This window comes from Elaeis guineensis, chromosome 1, assembly GCF_000442705.2.
Source record: "Elaeis guineensis isolate ETL-2024a chromosome 1, EG11, whole genome shotgun sequence".
Taxonomy (NCBI): Eukaryota; Viridiplantae; Streptophyta; class Magnoliopsida; order Arecales; family Arecaceae; genus Elaeis; species Elaeis guineensis.
The window spans coordinates 117,306,421-117,333,662 of record NC_025993.2 but is presented as its reverse complement, the minus strand read 5'-3'; the positions used below and the strand labels follow the sequence as shown (position 1 = coordinate 117,333,662).

Sequence of the window (27,242 nt, the reverse complement as noted above, 5' to 3'; positions counted from 1 at the left end):
TATGATAATTTATTTTGTTAATATAATACGAATATATATATATATATATATTAATATAATAAATTTATTAATATAAATATAAATATTATATTATATTATATTAATAAAAATATTATATTAGTATAAATATTAAATTAATATTAAAATATAATAAATATTATAATATTAATATTATATTCATATAAATATTATGATAATATTAATATAATATTATATCACTATTTAATATTTTATCATAACCATCTATTGATATTTTACAGAATCTTAACCGTTGATCTAAAAAGATATTTTAGAGAAGAACAAAATAGCACCACTTTCTATCCCATGAAAAATGCCAAAACACATCTCTCTCATGGATTTTCATTTTTCATGAAATGCGGAAAGTAACTCCTATGAAAAAAAAATTTTACTCTTCTTCTGCTAAAACTTCAACCAAACAAAAAATTTTCTGTCTACTTTTCTAGAGATACCTCTTTCTCCTTTATTTTTTATCAACCATATGAGTCCTAATTTAAATTGGACCTAATTTAAACACAAACTATACCCAAATTGAAAGCTTGCAGGGAGAATAGATTCTTTACGGGTCGCCGTCAGGAGATGGAAGATCATTAAATAAGTCGGTCCACAAGCGTGTATCGTAACACACATGGCATACATGGTCATCCCATTCCATTGAGAGTTGCACAGTAGTCTGCAGTGTTATAAGTGTAGACGGTTTGATTGGTTTAACAGCCAAGTACGAGCGTGACTTAATGCAATTAAAATCAGATATGCTCAATTTAACGAAACAAAAATTAACTCAAATTCAAATCTATCCTTAATGTAGACGTACCTAACGAATCAGTCTAATCTCAGCTGGTCCGTATCCCTCTCCCGAGTGGAGAGGACCATGATTGAAACCCTGGCGGTCATGAGCATCCCTCAGTATATTTCTCAAAAAGAATTAGACATGATCTCAAACAGACTTGGCTTTGTCCAAACCCATCAAGCGCTGTAACTTTCAGAGGGGTTTGGATCTTAGATTTCAAATCAAGCTGGTTCGCTTGTGGCTAAGCAAGCTTTGGTGGGGTCCAAAATGAAATTTAAGAATTAAGATTGTTAAAAAAAAAATATAGAGAAAATATCATATTTCCATTAAGTCCTTATCACCTTAGTTCTTTTGAAAGGATGAGATTATTTGGTGGGACCAAAGATTTTGTTGAGCCACCAAACTTCTGCAATAAATTATATCTTACACCACATGCACCATCATATAGTGCACCACACCAATTCAAACGCTCATTCATATAAATCAATTATTGAGACAACCTCTCGATGAATGAGATCCGCAAAAACAGAAATTTATGATTGATGTAGTGCACCACATGATGGTGCATGTAGTGTAAGATATAATTTATTCATGAGAAAGTTCGATAGTCCAATGAGATCTTTGGACCCATCAAATATCCTCATCCTCTAAAATAGACAAAGGGTGACATGGACGGTGAGAGAATATATGCTTAATAAAACTCTTTCATACATGATCATTTTTATAGGCTAATTATTAAGATAAATGTTTGATGAATAAAATTCATAAAAATTAGCACCGATGATTGGCATGATGCACCCACGTAGTGTAAGATGTAATTTCTACTTTCTATATTCTATACTGGATGGGTCTTTTCGGAGATATTTCTAAGGTCATGTGTTTAGACGGTGGTGCTGACCCTTGTGGGTGGGCAGGATTTGGGAGGCCATGTTTTTCCTTTTTTTTTTTTTTTTGGTGGCAAGTCATATTCATCAAGCTGCTGGATTTTAGTGAAACACAGGCGCGACCATTTAATTTGAAATAGTCTTTTGTTATGTGGTTAATAAGTTGCCATGCAAACAGCTTGCCTACTTTGACGTGACCTGGGCGGTAAGTAGGCTTGGATGGTTCTACCCAAAAAAAAAAAAAAAACTAGGCTTGGATGGGAATAATACTCTAACGTGGTCCTTGTGTCACTTGAACAAGGTTCGGGATAAGTTAGCATGATTTATTAGCGTCACCCCATGCATTATCATCGCAAAAAGTGGGATCAAAGAAAGAGATAGGTGCTTTTATGCTAGAAGGCCTACCCATCAAATCCATTTAACTACCTTCTCGTAGATAAGAATAATAGTCTTCTATTTTGTTACAACAATTGATCATTAACATGATGGTCGGTCAATTTGATGGATCACCGATAAAAATTCTGTAAAAATACTGACTTACTAATTTTTATTAAAAAAATAAAAAATATTTAAGATGCATCTAGCATCATTTTTATTTTCTACTCTATTTTTAAAATAAAAATAGAAAATTGAGAGTAAAAATTTTATGCTAGTATTTATATCTTTCATTTTCAATAATTATTTTTGTTGCTTTAAAAAAATTAAAAATTAAGAAACTTTTGCTTTCAATATTTAAAAATATAAAATTTATATTTTTACTATTATCGCCGGCACAACCACCAATGCCATATTTTCGCTGCCAATGCCATCACTCCTATATATATATATATTTTTTTTCAAAAAATAATTGATTATACCAAATATATCTATATTTTTAAAAATTAAAAATATAAATAGATTTTTATTTCTAAAAATAGGAGAAAAAAAAGAGAAAGCGATGCCAAACGCTGCTTTAGTTTTTGATAAAATAACTAGATCATTGTACCAGAGTTTGATCCTCTTATCTGGGCCTCGACTAGAAAGGTCTAATCATGCAATCATAGCCATCCATGAATTGCAAAATGATTGAGATTATATAGCCTGCACAATACATGAGAAATGTTGTCTCATGCATAATATGAGATATACGATCTATTGCAGGATGGGCATCGGAGGCATTGAACCCGAAAGTCCATACTGGATACAATCAAGGGACTCTACTGCTTAAGTACTATCACTCCCCCTCTCCCACGTGAGGCCCTTTTGCGGGGCAAAACCGTGCGGGCGGAGTGCTGACCGGGTCGAAGGCCGGGCCCGTTCCAGAGCGGATAATACCTCACGCTGGGTGGAGGAGATGGGTCGGTATGACTGGGCAGTAGACCTCAACAATTGGCGCCGTCTGTGGAAACCGTCCCCTACCTGTGCAGTAGACCTCCCTTGCTGGGGGGCTCTGTTGCGGGATGGGCATCGGGGGCATTGAGCCCGAAATCCCATACCGGATACAATCAAGGGACTCTACTGCTTAAGTACTACACTCTCCTCTCCCATGTGAGGTGTCTTTTGGGGGCAAAATCGTGCGGGGCGGGGTGCTGACCGGGTCGAGGCCCGGGCCCGTTCCAGAACGGACAATACCTCACGTGGGTGGAGAGATGGGGTCGGTACGATTGGACAGTAGACCTCAACACGATCAAAGCCATCATGCAAAATAGATGGATGCTAGCGATTGCATGATTGGACCTCCCTGATCTATGCTTGGATTGGGAGGATCTCAACTTGTTATTTCATAGATACGGTTGAAAGCCTAGAATTTGCATACATCAGGAGAGGACCATTTGCCTAATAATTTGTTAGATATGAGCGTTTATCAATTAAAAATTAAATAATATAAAAAATATAATGATGGCATTTTCATAATAGAGTAATGCATTTGATAACTTAGCTATCTGCTTTGTTAATACCTAAGCCCATTGGCATAGAGGATGATACACTCTTGGTGTTTCCGAAAGCCTAGTGTTTGGAAAATGTAGACTAGGCATAAATAACCTAATTGTGCTCCTGATTAACGATAGCCAACAATAAATAAGCAGTCTTTTCTTTTTTTGTTCTCTTATTACTTTTTTATTAAAAGAGAAAGAGGATGGGGAAATCCATCCCACTTAATAGTAAGCATATATGAAATACCCGCATGTGAAGCACAACACAATTTTTTTTCCACTTCAACCACCACCAAATACATAGCATATAAGGTGATAACCATGGCTAAAATATACATGAGAGACATCCCAAAAAAATATTTAAATAAAATTAATACACCTAAAAAAGAATAAATAATGATGATGACGACGATGATAGTGATGATTTCATTACCCTTCTATGGTTATGGCATTAAAAAAAGATGCAAACAAAAACATAAGCTAAATGGTCATGCAAAACTCTAATTCAACAAATTTTCAATACATGGTGGGAATATCTAGAGGAGAAGCAAACTCTGACTTTCGACCACAGGCCAAGCATTCCTCTTAGGAGAAGCACAGGAGAGATAATTAAGTAGGGGTCTCATAGTCATGACACTTCATTGGGAGTAATTTTTTGTATATCATATGCAGTGTAGAAAAAATACACCACCTCATCTGATTAGGCCACCATCGCTTTTCAACGTACATTTAATGCCTGTAGTTTTATTTTTTCTTTTGAAATTTTGAATGACGAAAATATCCTTACTCTTCTAAAAAAATTATGACATCCTATAGTCATATTATGACTTCCTGCAGTCAAATTATGACTTTCTGTTAAGAATTTAGCTACAGGATGTCATAAGGAGGGGTATTTTAGTCATTAAAAATTTTATAAATTTTCAATGATGAAAATATCTTTCTCTCTTTATGACTTTTGAAAAAAAAATATGATTTTCTATGTATAGAAAGTTATAATTTGACCGTAGGATATCATAATATAGCCACAAGATGTCATAATTTTTCAGAACAGGTGGATAACTTTGTCATTCAAAATTTTAAATGAAAAAGCAGAACTGGGATATTAAATACATGTTGAAAGTGGTGACTATGTGCTCTAATGTGGTTGGGTGGTACGCTCTATATCATTTTATTGTATCGCACATGATGTACAAAGACTTTCTCCTTCATTGGTAGAGGATAAGATTAAAATATCTATCTTATACATTGTTTGAAGATTTGGTTCAAAGCTTTCTTTTCTTCCCTCTTATCTTCTTATTCTAGGCTTTTTATCTATTATTAAGACCTTGAGTAGGCCTATTCCTTGGTGGAGAGAAGAGAGGTTTTGCATGAGTGGTCCTCACCTGCCAACCGCATTAGCAGTGGTTCCATAGAGCTGAGAAAAGTGGGTTGGTAAGCAATGGTCCAGCTGACTGACCTGGAGTTTAGTAATTCATATCCAGCTAGCTACAATTCCTTCCATGGCTATGAGAAGGAATGTGAAACACACCAACCTTCATTTTCTTTAGGCTTGGCACACTCTAAATCATGATAAAGGGCAGCTAGTTGGATGAACATCAAATGCTTGTTGGTCTAGGCCTCTTATCATAGTGCCTTTTTCTTGCTAATCCTAGTATGCTAAAACATCAAAAATGCCACTTGCTGTCTATGTGAAACTTTAATGATTTTGCTCGCAGCTATTAACTCAGCTGATTAGTATCTCTCCTAAGAACTCAACATAAATCATGGTGATGACACATTATTGTTGTAGTACCAAAAGTCTAGAGTCTTATTTATAGTACTCCTAAAAGCAAATATTTATAGTCTTTGATCCATCTCGGAGTCATGATTGTCCTCATGTAAAATTAAAATATGATCTTAAACTAATTTAGTTGATCTAAAAATAATCCAAATAAGAGTCTTAAAGAGCATGTGATAAATGTTGTTCTTTTTTTATTACTATTAAATGGGTCTCTCATCTTCCTTGCTCTCTCCATTTGCTCTCACCCATCCTGCGACCTTGTATTAGCATTTTCACTAGTAAAATACTTAATTAATTCAAACAAAAATTTTTCAGTACTTTTGATAGGGAGATTAAAGAGATCAGCCTCTCTATTTCTCTATCTGTCATAACTCGTGACTAACTGATCACTTGTCTTTTTTAGAGGCAATAAATATCCTTAAATATTTCATTTACATTCCATCAAAAGAGACAAAATCTCTCTACATTGTATCTCCAACACAAGTCATTTTCCTTCCTTAAAATCTCATATTAGGTACAGTAAAGCAAGATTATAATCATCTATATATTTACATATGTTTGAGGAGGAAGACATCAAAATCTCTGATCCATGTGAAAGATATACTGTTTTCCTTCCAAAAATAGAAATTCAATAAAAATATTATTAATAAAGGCTTTCGAAACTATTGCATGTATCATTCGAGAGGTAACCATAGGAAAGAAGATGTCATATGCATAGCACGTTTATTTTACTAGTATTATAGAAAATAAAAATAACAACAACAACAATAGATAAGCTCACAAAATTTGGATTGGTCATTGGCTTCACCTCTTAAACATAGTTCCTTTCACGAACAACACCAACTTTTCTATCAACTCTTGTAGCAGCCAAATGGCTTCACAGGACCAAGATGATGATATAAAACGAACCTAGATGGATATTTGTATGTTTGCATTTATGAGCTTTTAATGTTTGTAAACATTAATTAAGAGCATGATCATAATAGTATTTGGTTGATCAGCTCTTCTATTAATGGAATTTCATTCACATAGCCATGAGAGTAGAGTGACAGATATATAAGATGCAAGAGTACATCTAATCTTGCATTTTCAAAATTTAACAATTTTAAAATCTATTCAACATGACGATTTTGAATATGGGTAGACAATTCTTCTATAGCATGATGCCCCATTCTATGACATGCATGCCATTAGTTTATGCACTATGGGACTATCCCAATCAATACATAGCATTCCTATCATTGCAACTCACATGCTAGTAATGCACATACCATAGAGAAGAACGCATAGATGCTGCTCTCAAGTGCTGCTTAAAGACTATTTATTTCATGTAGGGTGCAGTTGAAAATGTTGTGATTAGAATGACAGTTACGAAATTTATTCTATTTGATTGTCTCTAATTGAAAATTGAAAAGGATAATCACTGTTATTTTGTTTTATGAAGGTGAAAAGTAATAACATTATGAAATTATTATATGATTATTATAATGATAGTCACTAAGGTAATTATGTCACTATAAAATAAATTTTATATTATAATAATTAAATATATTATATAAGTATAAATATATTTGTAATGTATGTTATTATAATACTTAATAATTATTATATAGTAGAATTATAAAATAATTATTGTGCTTATATTATTATATTATATATAGATTGTAATAAGAAGTATTATAACATAATAATTAAATAAACATCTTATGATAATAATACTGATATTTGTATTATTAAATGATTATAATAATACTATAATATTAATCTAGTAATAATTATTGCTATAATATTATAATAATTATTTAATAATATAACTATTACTCTCAAGACATAATAAATCTATTTAATTATTATCATTTCATGATGATTTTATTATAATCTAAATATAATATAATAATATTAATAATTGTTGCATAATAGAAATTTTAATATAATTATGAATATTATTGTATTATATAATACTATAATAAGAACCAATAGATACAAAACAATAACTAATAATAGTTATACTATATAATATTATACTATTTTAGATTAATGTCAATACTATAAATTTTATTTAAGATAATTATTATTTATTTTATTTTAATAATAAGTTTATATTTGATAATATACTCATCAAAATAATTAATATATTTAATATATTATAATTAGATAGGATTTGTAATTGGAACCATGGCCATTTTTGCTTGTATTTCGATTAAAAGATTTGGGCTTTTTTTTCAAATTCAAATATAGCTGCATTTGCAATTACAAGTATCTAAGTAATCAATTAGATGTCTGCATTTAGATATAGTATTTGAAACTACAACCTTCTGAATTACAATCAAAGAAACAGCCTCTTGATGCTTTTCCTTCCATCTACCCTTTCTAGCTCTCTGTTCCTGTTATATAGCACATGATATAAAACATGCATAATGGAACTAGATAGCCAAATATTTCATGTTAACTTTTGTTCATATGTCTGAGATAAACAAAACCACCAAATGGATTTTATTTTTTTAATAGGTTTTTTCATATCACATCTAATACCTTATCAAATTGTAGAGCCACAGTGTCAAAACTCTTGGCACCTTGTAGGCTCGCTTGCATTTGTGTGAGGATATTAATTTATAGTGATTTTAAAGAACCATTTCAGAGAAACTAGATGGATAATCACAATTAATACATGGAAGCAACGGAAACCATGAATTCTGATTGCTAAGTATTTTTCTAGAGACAGAGGTTAAAAAATAAAGAAAAAAAGAATCATTAGACTGAAAATTAGCCCTTCCCAGAGCAAATTCTTAACTTTCTATACAATGTCTTCTTTTGGTTCCTTCGACATTACTAAGCCAAGATATGTAACCAAATCCTCGTAGGTGATCATCCTCTACCTCCATCAAGATACAAGTTAGGTGCAAACTAAATAAAGTTATAGCATTATTTAATTAAACTTGCATATTCATATGGCATCAATTGGTCATCAACATAATATATTTAAAAGCCGGCCTTTATTGTATCTTGACCTATATAAAACTGATATATTTCAAGACTTAGGTAGTCTAAAACCAATATTGATTTTTACAAACATCTCCTAATATCTTTATTATTTTAGCCAAATATTTTAAAAGTAATATTACGATTAATGCCTCATGAAATATTACTTAATTTAGGTTAAAATATACTAGCAGAGATATCAATATCTCAGCCAATATGTCTGTATAATTTTGATATGTCAGTTTCTTTTAAAATTTGTTTTTTAAGTAAATAAAACTATAAGAAGATCAAAGCTGTTGGTCATTAAGTCCACGTAGACCGGGAGAACCGGTCGCTCACGCTGGCTTACTGCCAAGCAAACCGGCAGCGGTCCGACCAGCCCACGCCTCACGCGCGGAGACCGCGATTCGCCCACGTGGGAACACATCCGACGTTACGGACCTCCACTAGAAAATTAACTCTCCCAAATTTTTTTTTTAAAAAAAAGATGAAATATCTTCACTCCCCAAATTCAACAACCCACTCCTGGAAGTTCACCATCGTCAAGACATGACCCCAATCACCAAAAAGAGAGAGTACAAATATCAAAGCATCAAAAAGTTACTAGAAGAGTGACATATCTCAATTGGCAGATCTCACATCGAATCATAACTGACACGTCATCATACGACAAGATTCCAGTCTGAAAAGATGGGGTAGTTTTAAACGGCTGGAGGGTGGCCTTGGTTGCCATTCAAAGGCGTTGCCTTTTTCTTCTCCTCCCCTGCTCCCTTTTTCTCCTGCTCCCCTGTTTTCCTTCCTGTCCTGTTTCTATCTATCTCTCGTACAGATATATATAAGGAAGTTTGGGTTATCCCTTTTTTTGGGTTTCATGTGGAGTTCTGTGGCACTGGAGATGGATGATGATGAGTATGCCAAGCTCATTAGAAGGATGAATCCCCCAAAGTATGAGATTCCTTCTGTTCTGTTTCTTCTTTCCATCTTTTTGGCATGGTTTTGTTCTTAATTGGCTTGAGCTTGTTTTCAAGGATTTTGATGTTGGTCCCTTTGGCTTAAAGGTTGGTTGGACCTAGTTGGTGATTTCGTTTAGTTAGGACCAGTTTTAGCTCTTTCTTTTTCTCTTTAAATTTTGTTCTTCTGTGATTTGGGTGTGCTTTGCTTGTATTTAATGCTGTTTTTTTTTTTTTTTTTCAGGTAGTGTTGGTTTTCTGGGCGTTAAAGGTTGGGTTGGGGCCTAATTTTTGCTTCCTTGTGTCTTTTCTTTCTTTCTTTTTTGGTTTTCTTGTTGTTTGGTTTGATGTTTTTGTTTTGGATTTATGATTTTTTTTTTTTATGGGCTCCTATCTGGGTTTTTGGTGTCCATAGTTTTGGGATTTCCTGTTCTCTTCTTTATTTGTATTTTTTTTTCTTTAGAAAGATCTTTGGACTTGAGCATGATTTTTCTGGGTTTCTTCATGGACCTTTTGTGCCTTTGATGCTGGGATTAGGTTGTTTGGAGTTGGTGGGGAGCAAGAATAAACAATTTAGACTCTACCCGGTTCTGTTTCCCTCATTTTTTGGTTGAGTTCTTATTTGATTTTAGTGCCTATGTATGTTGTTTTACAGGACTACCATCTGATTTTTTTTTTCTTCTTCTTTTTCTTAATGTTGACAGAAATGATTTATTAAGAGTTCCTGTTGATTTAGTTCTACCTTAATTTTTCTTTTTAAACTATGGTTTTTCTTAAAGTCTCCCGTTTACTTGTACTTTTACTGTTGAAGTGGGGTTAATTGGAATTTATACTCTAATAGGAGGATAAGAATTTTTAGCTGCTGCTCGTTTTCTTCTTTTATGGGTCTTCCATTTACTGTGTAGCCTTCTAAATTACCCTTTGGTTCCTTGTTTTTTGTATTGCTTCTCAGCTATATCTATTGCTTTTCGCTGCAGGATTGTGATAGACAATGATGCTTGCGATAACGTAACTGTTATTCGGGTAAGGTTGAGCTTCTCTCGGAAGGCTTGTTTTAAGCTATCAGCTTCCACTGAATCCATTTCATATTTGTGGAAATCTTGTTGCTGTATTATTTCTTAGTGTCTTTAGTCTTCCATATCTTAGGTGCACAGCGTCAACAAGCATGGAATTCTCCTTGAAGTAGTCCAAGTCCTCACTGATCTGAACCTTATCATCACCAAAGCTTATATATCCTCAGATGGGAGTTGGTTCATGGATGGTAAGGCTTGCCATCAGATCAAATCTAGAAGGAAATAGAAACACAAATTTAAGACCTTCAACTTGTCTATGTGCACTGAAATTTACTTACCAAATTTTCTCATGGTTTTAGTCTTTAATGTGACCGACCGCGATGGGAATAAAGTCAGGGACAAAAAGATCATCTCTTGTATACAAACAGTAAGTTTGCTATATTCCTTGATCAGGTTTGTTAGTTCTTCGAAAACTTTAACTTAGCTTATATGCATTTGAGGATGCTAAGGACTTCCAAATTCTTCAAACACTTGATATCAATCCATGTTAGACTTTTGATACCCAGACCTAGTTCACTTCCTGATAGATTCTCAGTATCAGATCAAGTTCCAATCACCTAATCATCTTGTTTTGATTGGAATCATTCTGCAGTCCCTAGAATCAGATGCTTGCTACTTCCCCACACTCAGGAATTCAGTTGGCATTATGTCGTCCGAAGAGAATACATCAATTGAGCTAACGGGCACCGACAGGCCTGGCCTACTTTCTGAAATATTTGCTGTGCTCGCTGACTTGAATTGTAATGTGGTGAAAGGAGAGGTCTGGACTCACAACACCAGAGCTGCGGCAGTGGTTCATGTCACTGATGAGTCAACAATGGGTGCAATTGAGGACCCTCAGAGACTCTCCACGATCAAGAAACTACTCTTCAATGTCCTTAAAGGGGACAACACTTCGAGAACTGCTAAGATGATGGTCTCGAGAGGGCTCACCCACACGGAGAGGAGGCTGCATCAAATGATGTTCGATGATCGAGACTACGAAAGAGTACGTGTGATTGGAGAGGGAGATGAGAAATCTAGGCCTCGAGTTGCAATAATGGACTGCTCGGAGAAGGATTATACTATAATCATTTTGAGGTCTAAGGACCGACCCAAGCTTTTGTTCGACACTGTTTGTACTCTCACGACATGCAGTATGTTGTGTTCCATGGAACGGTCCACACAGGAAGCTCGGAAGCTTATCAGGCAAGACATAATGGAGTTACTCGTGCTCGATATCACTATGGTTCCTTGCAATTTTTGCAGTGTTTCTTAAGGTTTTAATTTTGTTCGACTGCAGGAATATTACATAAGGCATGTTGATGGGCTCCCCATAAGCTCAGAGGCCGAAAGACAGCGTGTGATTCAGTGCCTCGAAGCAGCTATCGAGAGACGAGCCTCGGAGGTATAATTCACTTCAAGCCATTACAAGATATATGCGATGCTTTGGTTTGGTTTTCTGAAGTTCGATCTTTGGATCTTTACAGGGATTGGAATTGGAATTGAGGACAGAGGACAGGGTTGGCCTTCTCTCGGACATTACAAGGATATTCCGAGAGAATGGCCTGCGTATAAGGAGAGCAGATATATCAACAATTGAAGGCAAAGCAGTGGACACTTTCTGCCTTTCCGAGATGTCGGGCAACCCTGTGGAAGGCAAGACCATTGATTCACTGCGTGAGCAAATCGGTCAAACAATTTTGAAGGTGAAGCAGAATCCCTTGCCTCCTCCTAAACATCCTGAATCAGTGAGCACCACTGGATTCCTCCTGGGAAATTTCTTCAAGGTCTGTTCATTGCAGAGCTTCAGGTTGATTAGGTCCTCCTCATGAACCTGTTTCACACTCATGAAAGAAGATAAGAGAATCTAATGTATAGCCAACACAATAAAAACAGCCATAGCTCCACTCTGTAAATAGCTACGCCTTCAGAACATTAGACATTTGAGGCCGGATTCCAACTAGAGAAAATTGTATAGGAATGAGATACTTATCCTTTAGTTCTTAATTGCGCACACACTTGTAAATGGATGTTACTTGGTCTGTAACAAGATTGAGCTCGACCCTTATCTCTGAGAGGAAAAAAAAAAAAGAAAGAAAGGAAGGAAGGAAAAAATGGGGAAAAAAGAGGAATGATATAGTTGGTTTGTAAATGAAATGTACATTTGCTTGGCAAGCACTCCAGAAATTTATTATTTGTTTGTGTACTTGTATATGTTATATTGCTCTAAGTTCAGTTATATTGTTGTAGTTCTAACTACTTTCAACAAGGGAAGCTAGATTTAATGGTGATTGGAGACCAAACTGTAGGTCTAATTAAGTTATAAGCGCATAAGATGATGGTCATGTAGCTGTAATTGGAGCTTGTGGGCTACACACCCTATTTGAAGAGCCTTTTTCTGGTTTATGAAGCATTTAAGGTGGTCTCTGTGAGTTTAAGATAGTGATATTGCATCAATTAAGGCAAAAAACTAAATATATGCTCCCCCTTAAAAATAATCTTGACCCAAGTAGGCTTATAATAAATAAGCATACTTGCATGCTTGATGTCATCTTCTTTTTTTTTTTTATTCTACAATACCTCTTTCATCATTAGTTATTCGTTTTCTTTCGTTTTCATTGAAACTTCATAGTAGATTAATATAAAGTGAAAATTCAAATCAACAGTCATCCATGTTCACTGTATTCTTCTTTCACATAAGGTTCCAATTAGGAAACTCTTCATGAACCTTCCAACTATTTAGGCCGATGTAGACTGCCAATGAAATGTTCGTTATAAGTGTTATGTTGAATTTTCACTTTAAATTTTGTAAATAGATTTATAACACAGCATTTTCGAGCATAGCAAATTCAAAGCATCCAGCCTGCCCAGGGAGAATTAGATTCTCCAAATCTAACAAAACTAAAAGTCAAAAATCTCTGACATCACTTTTAGAACAAATTTTCAACATGCCAAGAACTTTCCGAAAAGCCCAAGATACACTTAATCATTTTTTTTTTCACCATATAATTTCTTTTTCCCCAATAGATGCCCCGCAAACTAGCCACCTTGCCCCCATCCCCTGGATTAAAAGTCTGACATCTGTGGTCACAGCCGTAGCCAACCAAGCTTCCTCATCACTAAGAAAAACCACGAGCCATTGACTTCTTGGAGGGGAGAGAGAGAGAGAGAGAGTTGGCCAACCGCGTGATCGAATGCTCGTATCCTTGCAAAGAAATGACACATGACATGTCAACAGTCAGAAGTCGACGGGTCAACGTTCTCTCCAAACATTTCCTCAATAAACAAAAAGATTCCAACATGGAATCCCCCAAATAGACCGTCTAAGTTTAAAACACGATTTAAAAAGGAGTTTAGAAATCAGAGGTAAAAGGTCCCAGGTGCAACTGGTGAAAAGCTTTGCCAACGTTATCCATGGTTGCTTAGCGAAAACAAGGAAACAAGTGCTAAATCCCAACGGTAAAAGGACACCCATAAAACTACACAGATCATGTGGTATTAATGAACGCTTATTTAACCTGTATGGAGGTATGAAGTTGTCCAAATTTTGTATTAAAAAATTACCCAGGGTGCTTTCTTTAAAGCTGCATACATGACAGTAGGAAAGAAACCAGAATCAGGAATCAAGGATAAGAAAACAAGGGCTCCCTAAGTTAGGAACCATTGTTCCACAAAGATTTGGGGAAAGCATGGTCCTTCCATCTTGGAATCCCAGCCTGAAATATCTGCTGAATGACCTCTACCCACTTGTCAAGAAGAGATTCCTTCATCTGCTGCATTAGGGTGTATTCCTTCTCCATAATGAACTCCAGCTCCTTGAAATGCTTGATTTTATATTGAATCTTTCTCATCTGTTAAAAAGACATCAAGACAAAAAGGAGGCAAGGATCAAAATTTTTCTAAATCCAGCTTAATTTTAAGGCTGCATCCAGAGTGACTGGCTGCCAGTTGAACTCCAAAGTCCTGAAATTATGATAAGATTGAGGAGATATTTGGCTGTTAAAGAAGAGAGAGTTTCAAGAGAATGGATCATCCTCACAATTTTTTCAAGCATGCATCCCTTTATGACAACTAAACTTGCTATTTTCTGAAAAGGCTAGAATGCATATTGTCAAATGGAACACCTTGATGCAAAATTAAGCTAATTTGTTTTCATAGGTTGGTAGGTTCCAAAACCCACGAGGGAGGCTGGAATCTTGGAAGAAGCCCGGAAAACAGATCAGATGATATTTTATGATAACAGAAATTACTTGTCCAACTTGTGTATCCAGAGATGTTGATTTATCATCAAACAAAATCAGGTTATATTCTCCAGACAGAGACTGAGCATGAAGTTAAGAAATGAGAGAGAAACCTGTGCTTCAATAATCGATGCCATCAAAAGTTCCATTTCCCTCTCTTCCTGGTCCGCTAGTAGCTTGGCACGGGCAGCTGCTGCCCCAAGAGCTGTCGCAATGGCAGCTTTAGTTTGAAATGCTGTAGCACTAAAATTCTTCTGTGGCAGTTCTGGAGCATCTAAGGAAGAAAGGGACTCGCATGTGAGATGCCTAACATATCTGGTGCCATAGCAGCAGAAAAATCTTTCAACATGGATCATGGAAAAGCTGAAGCAATCATTCCACTTACATACAACTCGGCATCTTATATAGGTTAGCAACACTACTTTTCATAGAAACAGTGGAACTTCAATGGTTTAGGATATAGCAAAGCTAAAGTCAATTCATTAACCTTATGACATACATGCACTGATTATTCTATCAACGAAGAGTGACTACGATTTTAGGAAGATAGAAGAATTTTGAACCCTTCTCTTTATATATCCACACACACACACACACACACACACACACGAGTGAAGGCGGATGTATCTTTGGAACTAGCTGCAAGCTCTGACGAAGCTTGTGAATGCCAGAATACTACATTCATAAACGGACAAAATATTCAGCTAACCAATCCACTAAGATAATACCTCCCCAAAATATTCATGAAAAATCGCAGTTGTTTATTTTGATGGTTCATCTGTTTGAGTTTGGATATGATATTTCAAATTCCCTCTTTTAAAACAAATTGGATTTGCTTGGGGCAAGATGACTTTTACAGATCCATACAATTCTATTGTGATATTTATTTTGTTTCATAGAGAGTTTGTTGATCAAATGGTATGAACTCATCAAGACATGTAAAAGAAAATTTAGAAACATTAAGGAGTTTGGCACCAAGTTAATAAAGCTTCGTATAGGATTCTTAACATGCTTCTCTTCTTACATTACACTGAAAAAAAAAAAAAAAAAAAAGATGTATGCAAACTGGCTTCATTTGTACCAATACGAAATTCACTCATGACCTAGAAAAATCAGGAATCTATGCCCCAAAACAGCAAAACATCAATCATACAATGTTTTTTTTTTTTTTAAAAAAAAAAAAAACTACTCCCTAACAGAAAGAGTTTCACTATCTATTTGGTACAGGTGGCACCTTCAAAAAGCCTGCAAAATAATAAAATTTGCCAAGTTCTTTCAGCTATGAGAAGCGCCTTATGAAAGGAGCCAGGGATGTGAACACAAGCAGTCGATGCGGTAGAGGATGCGATTTGTGACTAGAATAGGCATGCAAACATAAAGAAAAGAGCCAATATTAACAAGGACATGAAAACTTATGACAGGAAAAGGAGTAGGAGACAGTCGAGAGAGGGTGGGGGGTGGAGTCATTCTGATCTTTAGGGTTAAAAAGTTCAGTTCATGGATATACTTTAACCTAAATAACTACATCAGCTATTAGAGTGGTAACCAACAATTTTATAACATGTAACCATCATTCACAAGGATATCAACCTGTAGACACCCTTTTCTTTTTGGTTGACCAAGACCAATCTGAAATGCACATAGAAGGCTCAAAATGTGAACATCATAATCAAAAACTTAACAAATGTGTCGTCCAATTCATATTCATCTATCCATCTATATGTATATAATGCATGCACGTCCTAAGATCTATACTACTACATAAGAAAATCCATGCATTTAGCACACTATCCATCTTCGATTAGGGTGTGCTCTTCTTTTCCTCTTCCATTTTTACCCTCAATTCATCTGTTCAATTTCTCCTTTTTGAACATTGGAGATTAATATGTATCCTTATCTTTTATTCCACTAACCTGTCTCTCTTAATTACAATCTGAGAAATATATCAAACCAAATATATATCTGATTAAATCATAATAGAAGCTCATTGTTTGGTGTACCAATTCTTCACCATATATTTGAATTTAAGTATGCATCGCATGTAAAGAAGGGAGGCTTAGTGCACAAGGCTCCCAACACTATGGGGTCTGGGGAGGGTCAAGTGTATGCAGCCTTACCTCCGAATGCAAAGAGGCTGTTTCTATGTTTCAAACCCATGACACCCCATAGGTCACAATGGAGCAGCCATATTATTGCATCAAAAGGCTCACCATCTAAAATATTAATCACATGTGACAGGGTCATAATGTCTATATAATCATGTCATTGCTCAGAAATGAAAACCATGATGATAAAACAAGTAATCACAGCAATCTATCGAAAACTCCTTTCACTTAGGTACACCCAACATGTTACGGCATCATAACCATCCATAAAACTAATCATGTGCATCTCATGTAACAAATGGAATATTACCAATAATGGCTTGTGGCCATTAATTTGACTCTACCTACCTTTCTAACAGGGATATTTAAAACAAAGTAATCTACTTCTCACAAGGCCATCAAAACATATTGGACATAAAGGCCCTTTAAGTCGCAACAACATAGTAAAGATGTATGGTATTAACCTGTGGAAAAGCTAAATTTGACAGACCATGCACTAAGACCCTTAATAATGGAAGCATGTAGTGTCTGTTTGGAAGCTGGAAGATCTTATCCACCCAATAAGATCTTCCGGGGAGTTTTAGTTTGAAATATGCTGAAATCCTAGTGAGAGGAGTGGGAGGAGCCATTAGAATCTGGGATGATTTACCTTATCCTAGAAACATAAAGATAAGTTATGATCCAATCAGCCTCCCCACCTATCCCTCACTTCCCTGGTTCCTCCTTCCACCGTAGTTTAGTTAAAAGAAGCTGACACCTGAAAGATCTTATCAGCCAATCAGTACCTAATTAATCCTTGAAACTTCCACTGAATTTTGAATAATTTCCTGAGTACCCAAAAAGCCCCTTCAAATTTTAAAAGGGCAAGATTTCCTATTGAGCAATCAAATTTAACTTCTTGGACATAAAGAATCAAACCTCCATGAGAGGCTTAAGTTTCACCATGTTCCAGTGAACAAGCTGGCATCATTAGTGCAAGATCAGGAAAACATATCCTCCTAGCTTCTAAAACCTATCAATTTTTATATTTTACCTTTTTCTTTATGGGAAACTTTCCTATTATGCTAGCACATATGCCAAACAATGGTTATCTGAATAACCATATGAAGCAAGCCCCACTCTAAATATTCTTACCTTCATTTATCTCCGATTCTCCAAACTATGAAACTATCTGGAACTACCCAAAAAGGCTGTCAGGAAAGCCCTACACATGCTAGCTAAATCAAGAAACTGATTCTAGATTTTTTTTTTTTCATTTATCATAATGTTTGAGCATGTCATATATACATATTTGATTCTTTTTAGTACTCTTAATGTATTTGATTCTTTTTAGTACTCTTAAGTTAGTAAACTCCCTTGCTTTCTTGCAAAAGAAAGTAGTCCTTGAGAGAGCTAACTCATCCCATGCATAAACCAGAGGATGTGTTCATTCCCAATTGTCTATGATGTGTTTAAGAAAGGTCCTAGAGGAAATGGACCTACGAAAATCCCAACCTTGAAAAATCTCATTTGGAGCTTGATAAAGAGAAAGAGTCCTTCATCTCCATTACTTTTAGCCCCATGTCGAAACAGATGTTCCCAATGGTCTTCAACTGAATATCTTAGCTATAATAATCTCAATCTACACTTAAACCTGTAAGGATTATCCCGTCACACAAATTTGCTTTATAGATAAAAGTTTAGTTACTTGACTGACTCTGAATCCAGCGTCAACCCTTTGTAGGTGTTGCATTCTTATTCAAGGCAACTTGAGGGAAGAAGCAGCTTCCTATATAACTTCAAAGACTAATCAGTATCAATGACAGCCCATGTTATATGCTACAGCATTCAGGCTCATGCAGCATTGAGCAATCAATCATGATTCACCAAGATTAGGAATAAGTTAAGATAATAAGTGAAGAAGGAATAGTCTGTTATAGAGAACTATCCTAATCACTAAGGAAAAACTATTCTTTCAACATGGCAAAGTAGAAACACAATTTGGACACTTCAAATTATATAAGATACCTATAAAAATATGCCTAGACCAAAATCATCTTCTTTAATAGATTCTATGGTTAATATAAACCCAAAATGAACATAAAAAATGAAAATATGCTGTTTAAGTGACACCTATTTAACATGCTTATCAATTCCTAGCTCACACTTCCTTGCATGATAACGACAAGATAATCAGTATCTATTACTTGATGAAGAATCTGAAAAAATCCAATATACTGAACAGGCAATTCTATGTTCAAAATACGTCAACAATGAGACATGATCAAATACCTGCTTGTATATGCATCTCATCTATTACTTCACAAAAGAACCCACAACAATTCAACATTCAGAACAAGTATGTAAATGACTCTATCTCCAAAAATATCTCATATGACAACAATTAAATATCTTATATGAAGACAATTAAATACATCTGCTGCAACTCAGCTATCACTGACAAGAACAATTCAAAACAGTTTAATATACAAAACAAGAATGCTATATAGCAAAAACAACTAAATACCTGTTTGTTTATCCATCTCCACCTCCTGATCCTCAACCTTGACAGCACTGAAATAGTTGCATTACAGTAAGCACAGCAAAGGAACAGTACACACATTTTTCATTAACGCTGAAACACCAAAAGAACTGCATTAATGCTTGCTAACCTCTTGGGCTCATTTTTAGTTGGGAATGATTTAAGCTTTTTTCTAGATTCATCTTCATCAATATCGAAGACCTTCCACGCACATGGTTTCTCATTGCACAATGCTTTAACAGCTGCCTCTGCTGCAGCTGCTGCAACATGTGGGCCTGCTGCTGTAGACAAGAGAGCTACCTAACAGAGAAATTAGGTTTCTTTGGGTTTTGTTTATACAACATTGGTTCGGTTTTCCTTTTGTAATTCAGCAGATTGAGATTAGAAAAGTGATCAGCAGCGAGTAGCTACCTGTTTCATCAAAGAATCCGTAGCGTTTGCAATAGATGGAATATGTCTTCTCTTCAAAGGATGTACTGGAGTAGATTCTTCTGCAACCTTCTCCTTCACATCATCATGCCCATGACCATCTGTCTTAGGCTCTGGCAGTAGCTCACTAGAAGCATGTTGGATTGCTTTAGAATTGGTTGGTTGGTTGCCTGAGTTTTTAGCATCATATTTACCACTGAAGGTGCCCAACATATGGTCACCAAAAGGTAGCTGTATAAGCCTTGCAATACAATCAATTCTGCTCTTTGTTCGCACATGCTGGGCAATAAGATCCCAATCATCTCCATGCTTCAGAACAGCTTCTAAAAGAAGTAAGGTCTCTGCATCTGTCCATGCGCCAGTTGCATGGTTAGCATTGCCATCAGCATGACCACTATTGTCATCTGCTGATTTTCCTTCAATGTCATTCCTATTTTTCGAACATTTCAAACATACCACAAAACCACCCTGCAGACACATTAACCGAAAATCATAATCACATATCAATATAACTTTCACATGGCAGCCCTTATAGGACCATGAAAGATCTTACACTAACATGACAACACCAAGTAGAAGTTCAAGTTCTTAAACACAAAAATATTTTAGTTCTTCCACCTTATTAGCAGTTTAATTAACTACTTTTACTAATAAAAGCTTACAAAATGCAGAGTTGAAGATGACTTACTATGTAACAATGTTGTATTGGTTAAATTTATATCACAAAGTCAAGTATACCAAATCCAAACAAGCAGCAGAGTATATACTTGCAGGAGAAAGTGAGGATAGAAAGTCATTACATCTAATCTTTTTAAAAGATAAAAATGAAGTTATTAAGTCAAAGCAAAAGTAGTGCAAGAATTGATGGCAATGAGCAATGTTACTCCATGGGAAACAACTGTAGGGTGTAATCTACATATGAATTTTCTCCAGCCTCCACAAGGACATGATCAAAATTGGTACTTCTTCCAGTGAAATACATTCAACTTTAACAAGTAATGATGAAGATACCCAAGGTTTGTTATTCATGCAAGAACTGCTCGTAAACTTGCTTTGAGGTTCCATCCAGTCACATGTTTCAGCTTCATTGCCGTCTTCAATTCAAGACGTTTAAACTGCGCAGAATGGATCGCCGCTATAACCAAACCACCCCCCTCCCCCACCCCCACAAAAAAAAAAAAAAAATCACGCACACACACACACAGACACACACCCCACCCCAACTCCCATGCCCACACCTATCCAAAAAGAGGGAGGAGGGGAGTTGAGAAGTTGAGAAGCACTTTCATCTATTTTAACTTGGGCCTACTTGACTACTGCAGAAGCAAATGCCAGAAGTTGAAAGAAATGAAGATTGGTGGAAGCGACTTTCGCCCCACCAACCATGTCCACAAAACTCAAATCAACCTTCACACTGAAAAATTGCAACTCATGGTTGCATTTTCTTCTTACCAAAGATGCCCTACATGTAAAAGCTAAGGGCTTGAAATTGATGCCTTACAAGCTTTTTCAACATAGGAAACTTGTAAGTCTCTCCAGAACTCTTGTACCGATTAATGCTCCAACAAGTGCAAACAAGAAGAACTGAACAACAAGGGGTCTTAGATTTACACCATAATAAATGAAATCATCCCTTATTTTTGTGTTTAATAGTTCACCAAAACTATCCCTTATTCATTCTTTCCTTTCCTCTTTTCCCTGCTATCCATTTCTTTCCTCTCTTTATCAATCAATCTAAACCTGCTTCCTATATTCTGAGTTATCAATATATTTTATTCTTGCTGCCCAATAAAATAAACAGAACAAAATCTTTGCATCATTAAATGCTAACCATCATCAAGGACTGAAGATCTGCCTCAACATTATCAAAGCCTACACAGTCCTAAGTGCCGACACCCTTAAAGGCCCAGGTGGAATGTCAAAACAAAAAAATGGCATCTAGAATTAAAATTATTTAAAAATCAGATCTATGGGTGTAAATGGGCCAGGTCAGTCCTCGGCCCAAAGCAAATCTGAGGTTTAAACCTCAGAACTGAGCCTAGACAGGCCCAACCTAAATTTCATGCAAAGTGTCAGGCCCAAGCACAACCTAACTCAAGATATGCTTTAGGGTCAAGCCAGGCCCATAATGGATCCCTGCTTAATTTTCACCAATTCTCAGCTCGGTCTTGGCCTGAAAATTGATCGGGCCTCAATTTCCAGGCCCAAGCCTAGCAAGCCTGGTTTGTCTCCATGTCAGATTTTCAGGCCATTCAAGACAGCTTGGTCCGTCGATTCCCTTAATTAGATCTTAACATAGGTGATGCACATGGTTTATCTAAAGGAACATTTGATGGATGTATATGATGCCATCAATCAAGATAAATTTGATAAGTAAACTTCCTATTTTAGTTTATTTACTCCTTAGGAGCTATTCATTTAATAGTAAATGTATAATTACTATAGAAAAATGTACTTATGATGGGATTCAAGGAAATCATTGGCCTTACAATTGGATTAAAGGAGATCACTCACAGTCCATGCTACATGCAACTTTTCAAAGATTTCTCTTTATTTGGAATCTCTCTAGCCTACAGGGTCTGCCTAGACACTTGTCTTAACATTTTGAATCAAGTTTGCATATGCTAGATGAGATTGATCGATCTATTAGTATTGGATGTTAACTAGTCAATAATTCCCAATTCCCATCGACTTACTATGTCTTAATTGATAAGTTATCTTCATTTATTAGATTATAACTATTGTTTTAGGCTCTCCATTTATGTTGTTTTAATTTATCACTTTTGGACCACCTTGACCTCTAGCTTCTTGCCCAAGTACTTGCCTAGCTCTTGGGAGCTAAGTGGGTATGGATGCTATCCATATACCGCCAACAGACTTCTAAAGCTCTCTTCGGGCCATGATTTCCCTTTTAAGATTTCTTCTCACATGCAGTCATGTAAGATACATTGATCATCCAACATGGATGATGATCGACAAGCAACCAAATAGTTTGCTTTATATAATAATACAGATTCATAATATTCATATAAACATTAAAATTTATAGTTTTTAAGAAGCTAACAAACTTGTTCCATCAAAAAAGAAAAAAAAGAAGATAACAAAGTCAATAGACAAGGTAATATGAAACTTCGACATTTAACATTTGTCAGAACAACAAAACCCATGCTCCCAAAAGGATATAAAAGGTATCCAAAACATCTTTTAACAAAATCAAATATTCAAATAGAGAAACATGGACAGGATGGTCACAGATACAAGTTATCTTCTCTTGTTTCTCTACCAATAGTATTGTTTCAAGAGCATTAAAAGAGTGTATTTACCAATGAAAGAGTGCATTTGCATGAGTTAATTGTATATATTCTAGTAAATTTTATTTTGCACTATAAATGCCTTACTCTTTAAGTGCAACTTTGATAGAAAGAGCTATAATATCTTATCATATATATTTATATATTAAAATTAACGAATTGCATCTAAACAGTGGGCAACAATCAAATCACTTCCTAAGCACTAAGCAGCTTGTGCCACCCAACCACATACCTAGGTGCCAACTAGGGGTGAAAATGGATCGGATATTATCCATCTGGATCCAGTTTTGTATCCGAACATATTCAAATATGGACAAAAATTTAAGGATCCAACTAGTATCCGTATCCATATTCATATTCGTCAAAGAAAAATGGATATGGATATGGATAGATAACAATCCAATCCATATCCGATTCTACTTGTAATCATATTTAATTTTTATATAATACTTATTAACTTTTTAAGAGAAATATATAACCACATTAATATCCTATTAACTTGATTTATCATCCACTTAGTAATAGCTTTGATTCAGTGGTTATAAAGTTTAATTATCCGACTTATATCGGTATTTATATCCATACTTTCAGTATCCAATTTGTATCCGTATCTATTTAAAATAAATATGGATATGAATTTTTGCACCCGATTAATATCCGTATCCATATTTGTATTTGTCAAATAAAACAACTATGGATATGGACATACAAGTATCCAATCCGTATCCGATCTAGTTTCAACCTAGTGCCCACTCAAGCAGTTGAGTGGACACATTACTGACAACCCTTGAAAGCAGCATATGTGTAGAAAATAGAGAAATCCAAGCACCTAGCCAAGGCAACCTACATACCTAGATGGGAACCTTTAATAATTTTAGTTTTACCTATTATGTTCCAAATTAGTTCCTTTCTTTTTTTCCTTTTTTCCTCTTTTTGAGATAGAGGCAGATCACAAATGGTATTCTACCAAGGTCTGAATTCTTGGGGATACACCATCAAAGACTTGAACCTGGAATCTATACTTCTTTGGTGATCAAATACTTTAACACAAAGCAAATACCTATATTCAAATAAATTTCAATTTTAATACAGGCCAGCATTAAATGTCTCAAAATTTTCTCTACATATAAGCTTTATATAACAAGTTTATATCATATAGTATGACTTGAATTTTTGCTGCTAGAAGGGTGATAGTACATCTAATGTCAGATGGGAACCTATTGGTGCTAATCAAATCCGAAGCTTCTAATCATAAGAACTTCAAGATAGTACCCAGTTTGCCTTTTTCTTTTTAGTTATTTATGAGCTGTACATAATGGTAAAGAGAGGGGCATTATTGCAATTTTGTTAACGGCATAAAGCCTTAAGAACAAGAGAAAGTGACCCGATGCAGGAAACATAATGCATTACAAGTACCAAAAAAAGTTACAAGTACCACAAGAGAAGGATGAGCAGACAAGACGAATTCAAAGAAGAATGTACAAAATTGAAAAGCAAAAGAACAAGAAGATGCAGATTGCAGACTGCAGGTAATTTTCAATACTAGGTGCCTTAAAGCTAGCATCATTAAATGGCTCTAAGGAAGATGGTGTAGTAAACCAAAAGCACGTTTAATTTAAAGCAACATGCTAAAATTACAATCGCTATGGCCACTAGTTAGACCTAGCAGGATGAAGAAAGTGAAGAGGTAATTTATGTAAAGGAGTGAAAGCTGTCAATCAAATGGAGTACTTTACTTTTTAAGAAAAAAGAATACTGATACTGTCCAATCCATAGTTGTCTAGGACCTCTCAAGAATCTTATCGATAAAGATGACTACTATAGAATCATCAGAAATGTTTCTGATTATTTAACTTTTTCATTCAACACTTGGATACCATTTTCAATTTAAAATTCTTGAAAACATTGTAATTTGACATATATGTTATTTTTTCTATGTATGAAATAGCTTTATGTACAATTATTTATGGGGATATGCTTTTACATGCCATGCAGAAATGAATTCTTGAAAAAAGTGGCGCCCAGCTGCAAATAGAGCATTCTCAAGTGAACAATATGTACAAATATGTTCAAGAACAGATTATTAAGAATGAATATAAACTACCTTACAAGGATTATATACCGGATTGAATGAAGTGGATTTGGTAGATAGGGCACTGAGTCAGCTATGGAATATATTGTGAATGGATATGTTATATTGTTAATAAAAAATGGTAAGACAGTCACATACCAATCATTAAAATGTGACAACTAAGAGCATATCATCTGCATGCACATGCAGTTCACTTTATCTCAATTACATGTCTTTCCACGGCAACCTATTAATATAGTCAAGTGCGAGGATGCTATCAATAAATGCACAGACATCGGTTTTTCGTTAGAAATGCAGCATGCAAAACCCCTAATGCACATGCCTTTTTGCTTCAACACTCAAGCCAGCATGTGACAGCCCATTAGTTATCACCAAAATCAACATTTTTGAAGCTTTTGCAGGAACTTGTAGAACCGTGCCATATCTCTTCAGTTTTGTGATGGTCTAATAACTATACTGCTACCATGACCTTATTCTTTGATACTAGAAATTTCTGACAGTTCAATACAATTCATAGCAAACTCTTTGAGCAAACAAAACTCAAACATCTAAAACATGGATTTCTTTCCTCTTCCTCATCCGAATTAGAACAGAACAAGAAGAAATGTTCAAAGAGTGTCACCTCGATCAGTGGTTCATGTCGACCAGAGACACCCTCATTCCCGCAGACCGCGCACACCGGGCCCTTCCCCGGCGCCCAGTCCCCAAACACATCCGAGTACGACGACAGCGGCGGCAACCTGAACCCAGTCTCCCCAGCCCCAGCAGCCGTCGCCGCCACCGCCGACCGCCCCGAAGCCAATTTCGAGGACGCTGGCACCACCTGCACCCCAGCCCCCGCCTCCTCCACCACAACCCGCGGCCCCACCTCCTCCGGCTGCCGCGGCCGCCCACCTGAAATCCCGAAATTGATCAGCCCCCATCTCTCCAAGAAAAGGAACACCTTGTGAAGGGTTCCAACGTCTCCGATCAGCGACTTCCGGACCTCTGTGAAGGTCAGCCGACGAGAGGGGTCCTCCCGGAACTTGTTGATGATGAAGTCGCGGTACTCCTTGTAGACCCTAAGGTTCCGGGAGGCGGCACTCCCATCGAAGAACTCCGGCAGCTCCCGCCGCTCCGTCTCGTGGATCTCGTCCCATTGGAACCAGCCTGCAAGCAAGAAAGACGACCAGGAACCCTGAGATCGAGACCAGAAAAAACCCTAACCCTAACCCTGAGAGAGAGGGGGGGAGAGAGAGGAAGGATATCTGAAGGTAACTGGAAGAGCTGGGGATGGAGTAGAGATCGCGGCTGAGGTCGTCTTCGGAGCTCGGCATCATCGGGCTCGCAAGCGGGAAGGGAGGGAAGAGGAAGCACGGGTTGGTCGGTGATGAAGGGCGCGAGGGTAAGATCAGACGGGTGAAAAGTGTGGATATGGAAGGGATGGGGTGATCTGGACCGTCTGATGGATGGGTTTTCTTTTTATTTTTTCGTTAGAATGAGGGAGAAAAAGCGCGTTGGGGTTGGGGGCAGGGCGGAGTGTCGAGAGCCTGGGTTCTTTCTCTTGAAGGGCTTCGGGCCTTTATTTAAGCTGGTTGTTTGTCACCATCCATGCGCTTACCGCTGTTGGGAATGGACTGGGCCGAGAATTACAGGTGAAAGTGGGATAGATATTATCCATATAGATTTATTTTTATATTTAAACTAATTCAAATATGTATAAAATTTTAAAAATCCAATTAATAATTATTTTTATATCTATATTTATAAAAAATAAATAAATATGGATATAAATAAACAACTATCTGATCTATATTCAAATATCTAAATCTATATGTAACCTACATAATTCTATATAGAACTTATTAATTTTTAAGAGAATATATAATTATATAAATAAATTATTAATTTAATTTATTATCTATTTAATAATATTTTTAATTTTATAGATATAAAATTTAATTATCTGAGTAATATCTGTAATCATATCCATATTTATAGTATCTAAATGATATCTATATCTGTTTAAAAATAAATATGGATATGAATTTTTATATTCAAATAATATCCATACCCATATTTATATTTGTCAATAATATATATATATATATATATATATGATGGTATTCAATCCGATTTCAACTAGAGCATTATTATTTCGGGCCAGACCAAAAGACTACTTATCAAAATTGAAG

General features: G+C 35.8%; 1 protein-coding gene and 1 non-coding gene across 3 annotated transcripts; one reads left to right on the top strand and one right to left on the bottom strand.

The window, feature by feature from the left end:
- Positions 1-9,090: 9,090 nt before the first annotated feature.
- Positions 9,091-12,575, top strand: LOC105038791 (ACT domain-containing protein ACR6). Its single transcript, XR_012142836.1, has 7 exons — positions 9,091-9,309; positions 10,292-10,337; positions 10,461-10,575; positions 10,687-10,754; positions 10,980-11,575; positions 11,670-11,774; positions 11,857-12,575. It is a non-coding gene; the product is annotated as an ACT domain-containing protein ACR6 (transcript).
- A 1,287-nt stretch (positions 12,576-13,862) lies between these two features.
- On the bottom strand, positions 13,863-26,572 carry LOC105038790 (SWI/SNF complex subunit SWI3A homolog). 2 transcript variants are annotated; one of them, XM_010914693.4, is made up of 7 exons: positions 26,327-26,572; positions 25,691-26,217; positions 19,648-20,133; positions 19,367-19,536; positions 19,222-19,268; positions 14,724-14,884; positions 13,863-14,220 (listed from the first exon to the last, which is right to left on the bottom strand). In XM_010914693.4, exons 1-7 carry the CDS (start codon positions 26,385-26,387, stop codon positions 14,023-14,025), a joined length of 1,650 nt encoding a protein of 549 aa, XP_010912995.1. In that variant the 5' UTR covers positions 26,388-26,572; the 3' UTR covers positions 13,863-14,022. The 2 variants fall into 2 exon arrangements, 1 of the variants encoding a protein (XP_010912995.1); XR_002163697.3 differs by having other exon boundaries at positions 14,009-14,220; positions 19,367-19,532.
- Positions 26,573-27,242: the final 670 nt, after the last annotated feature.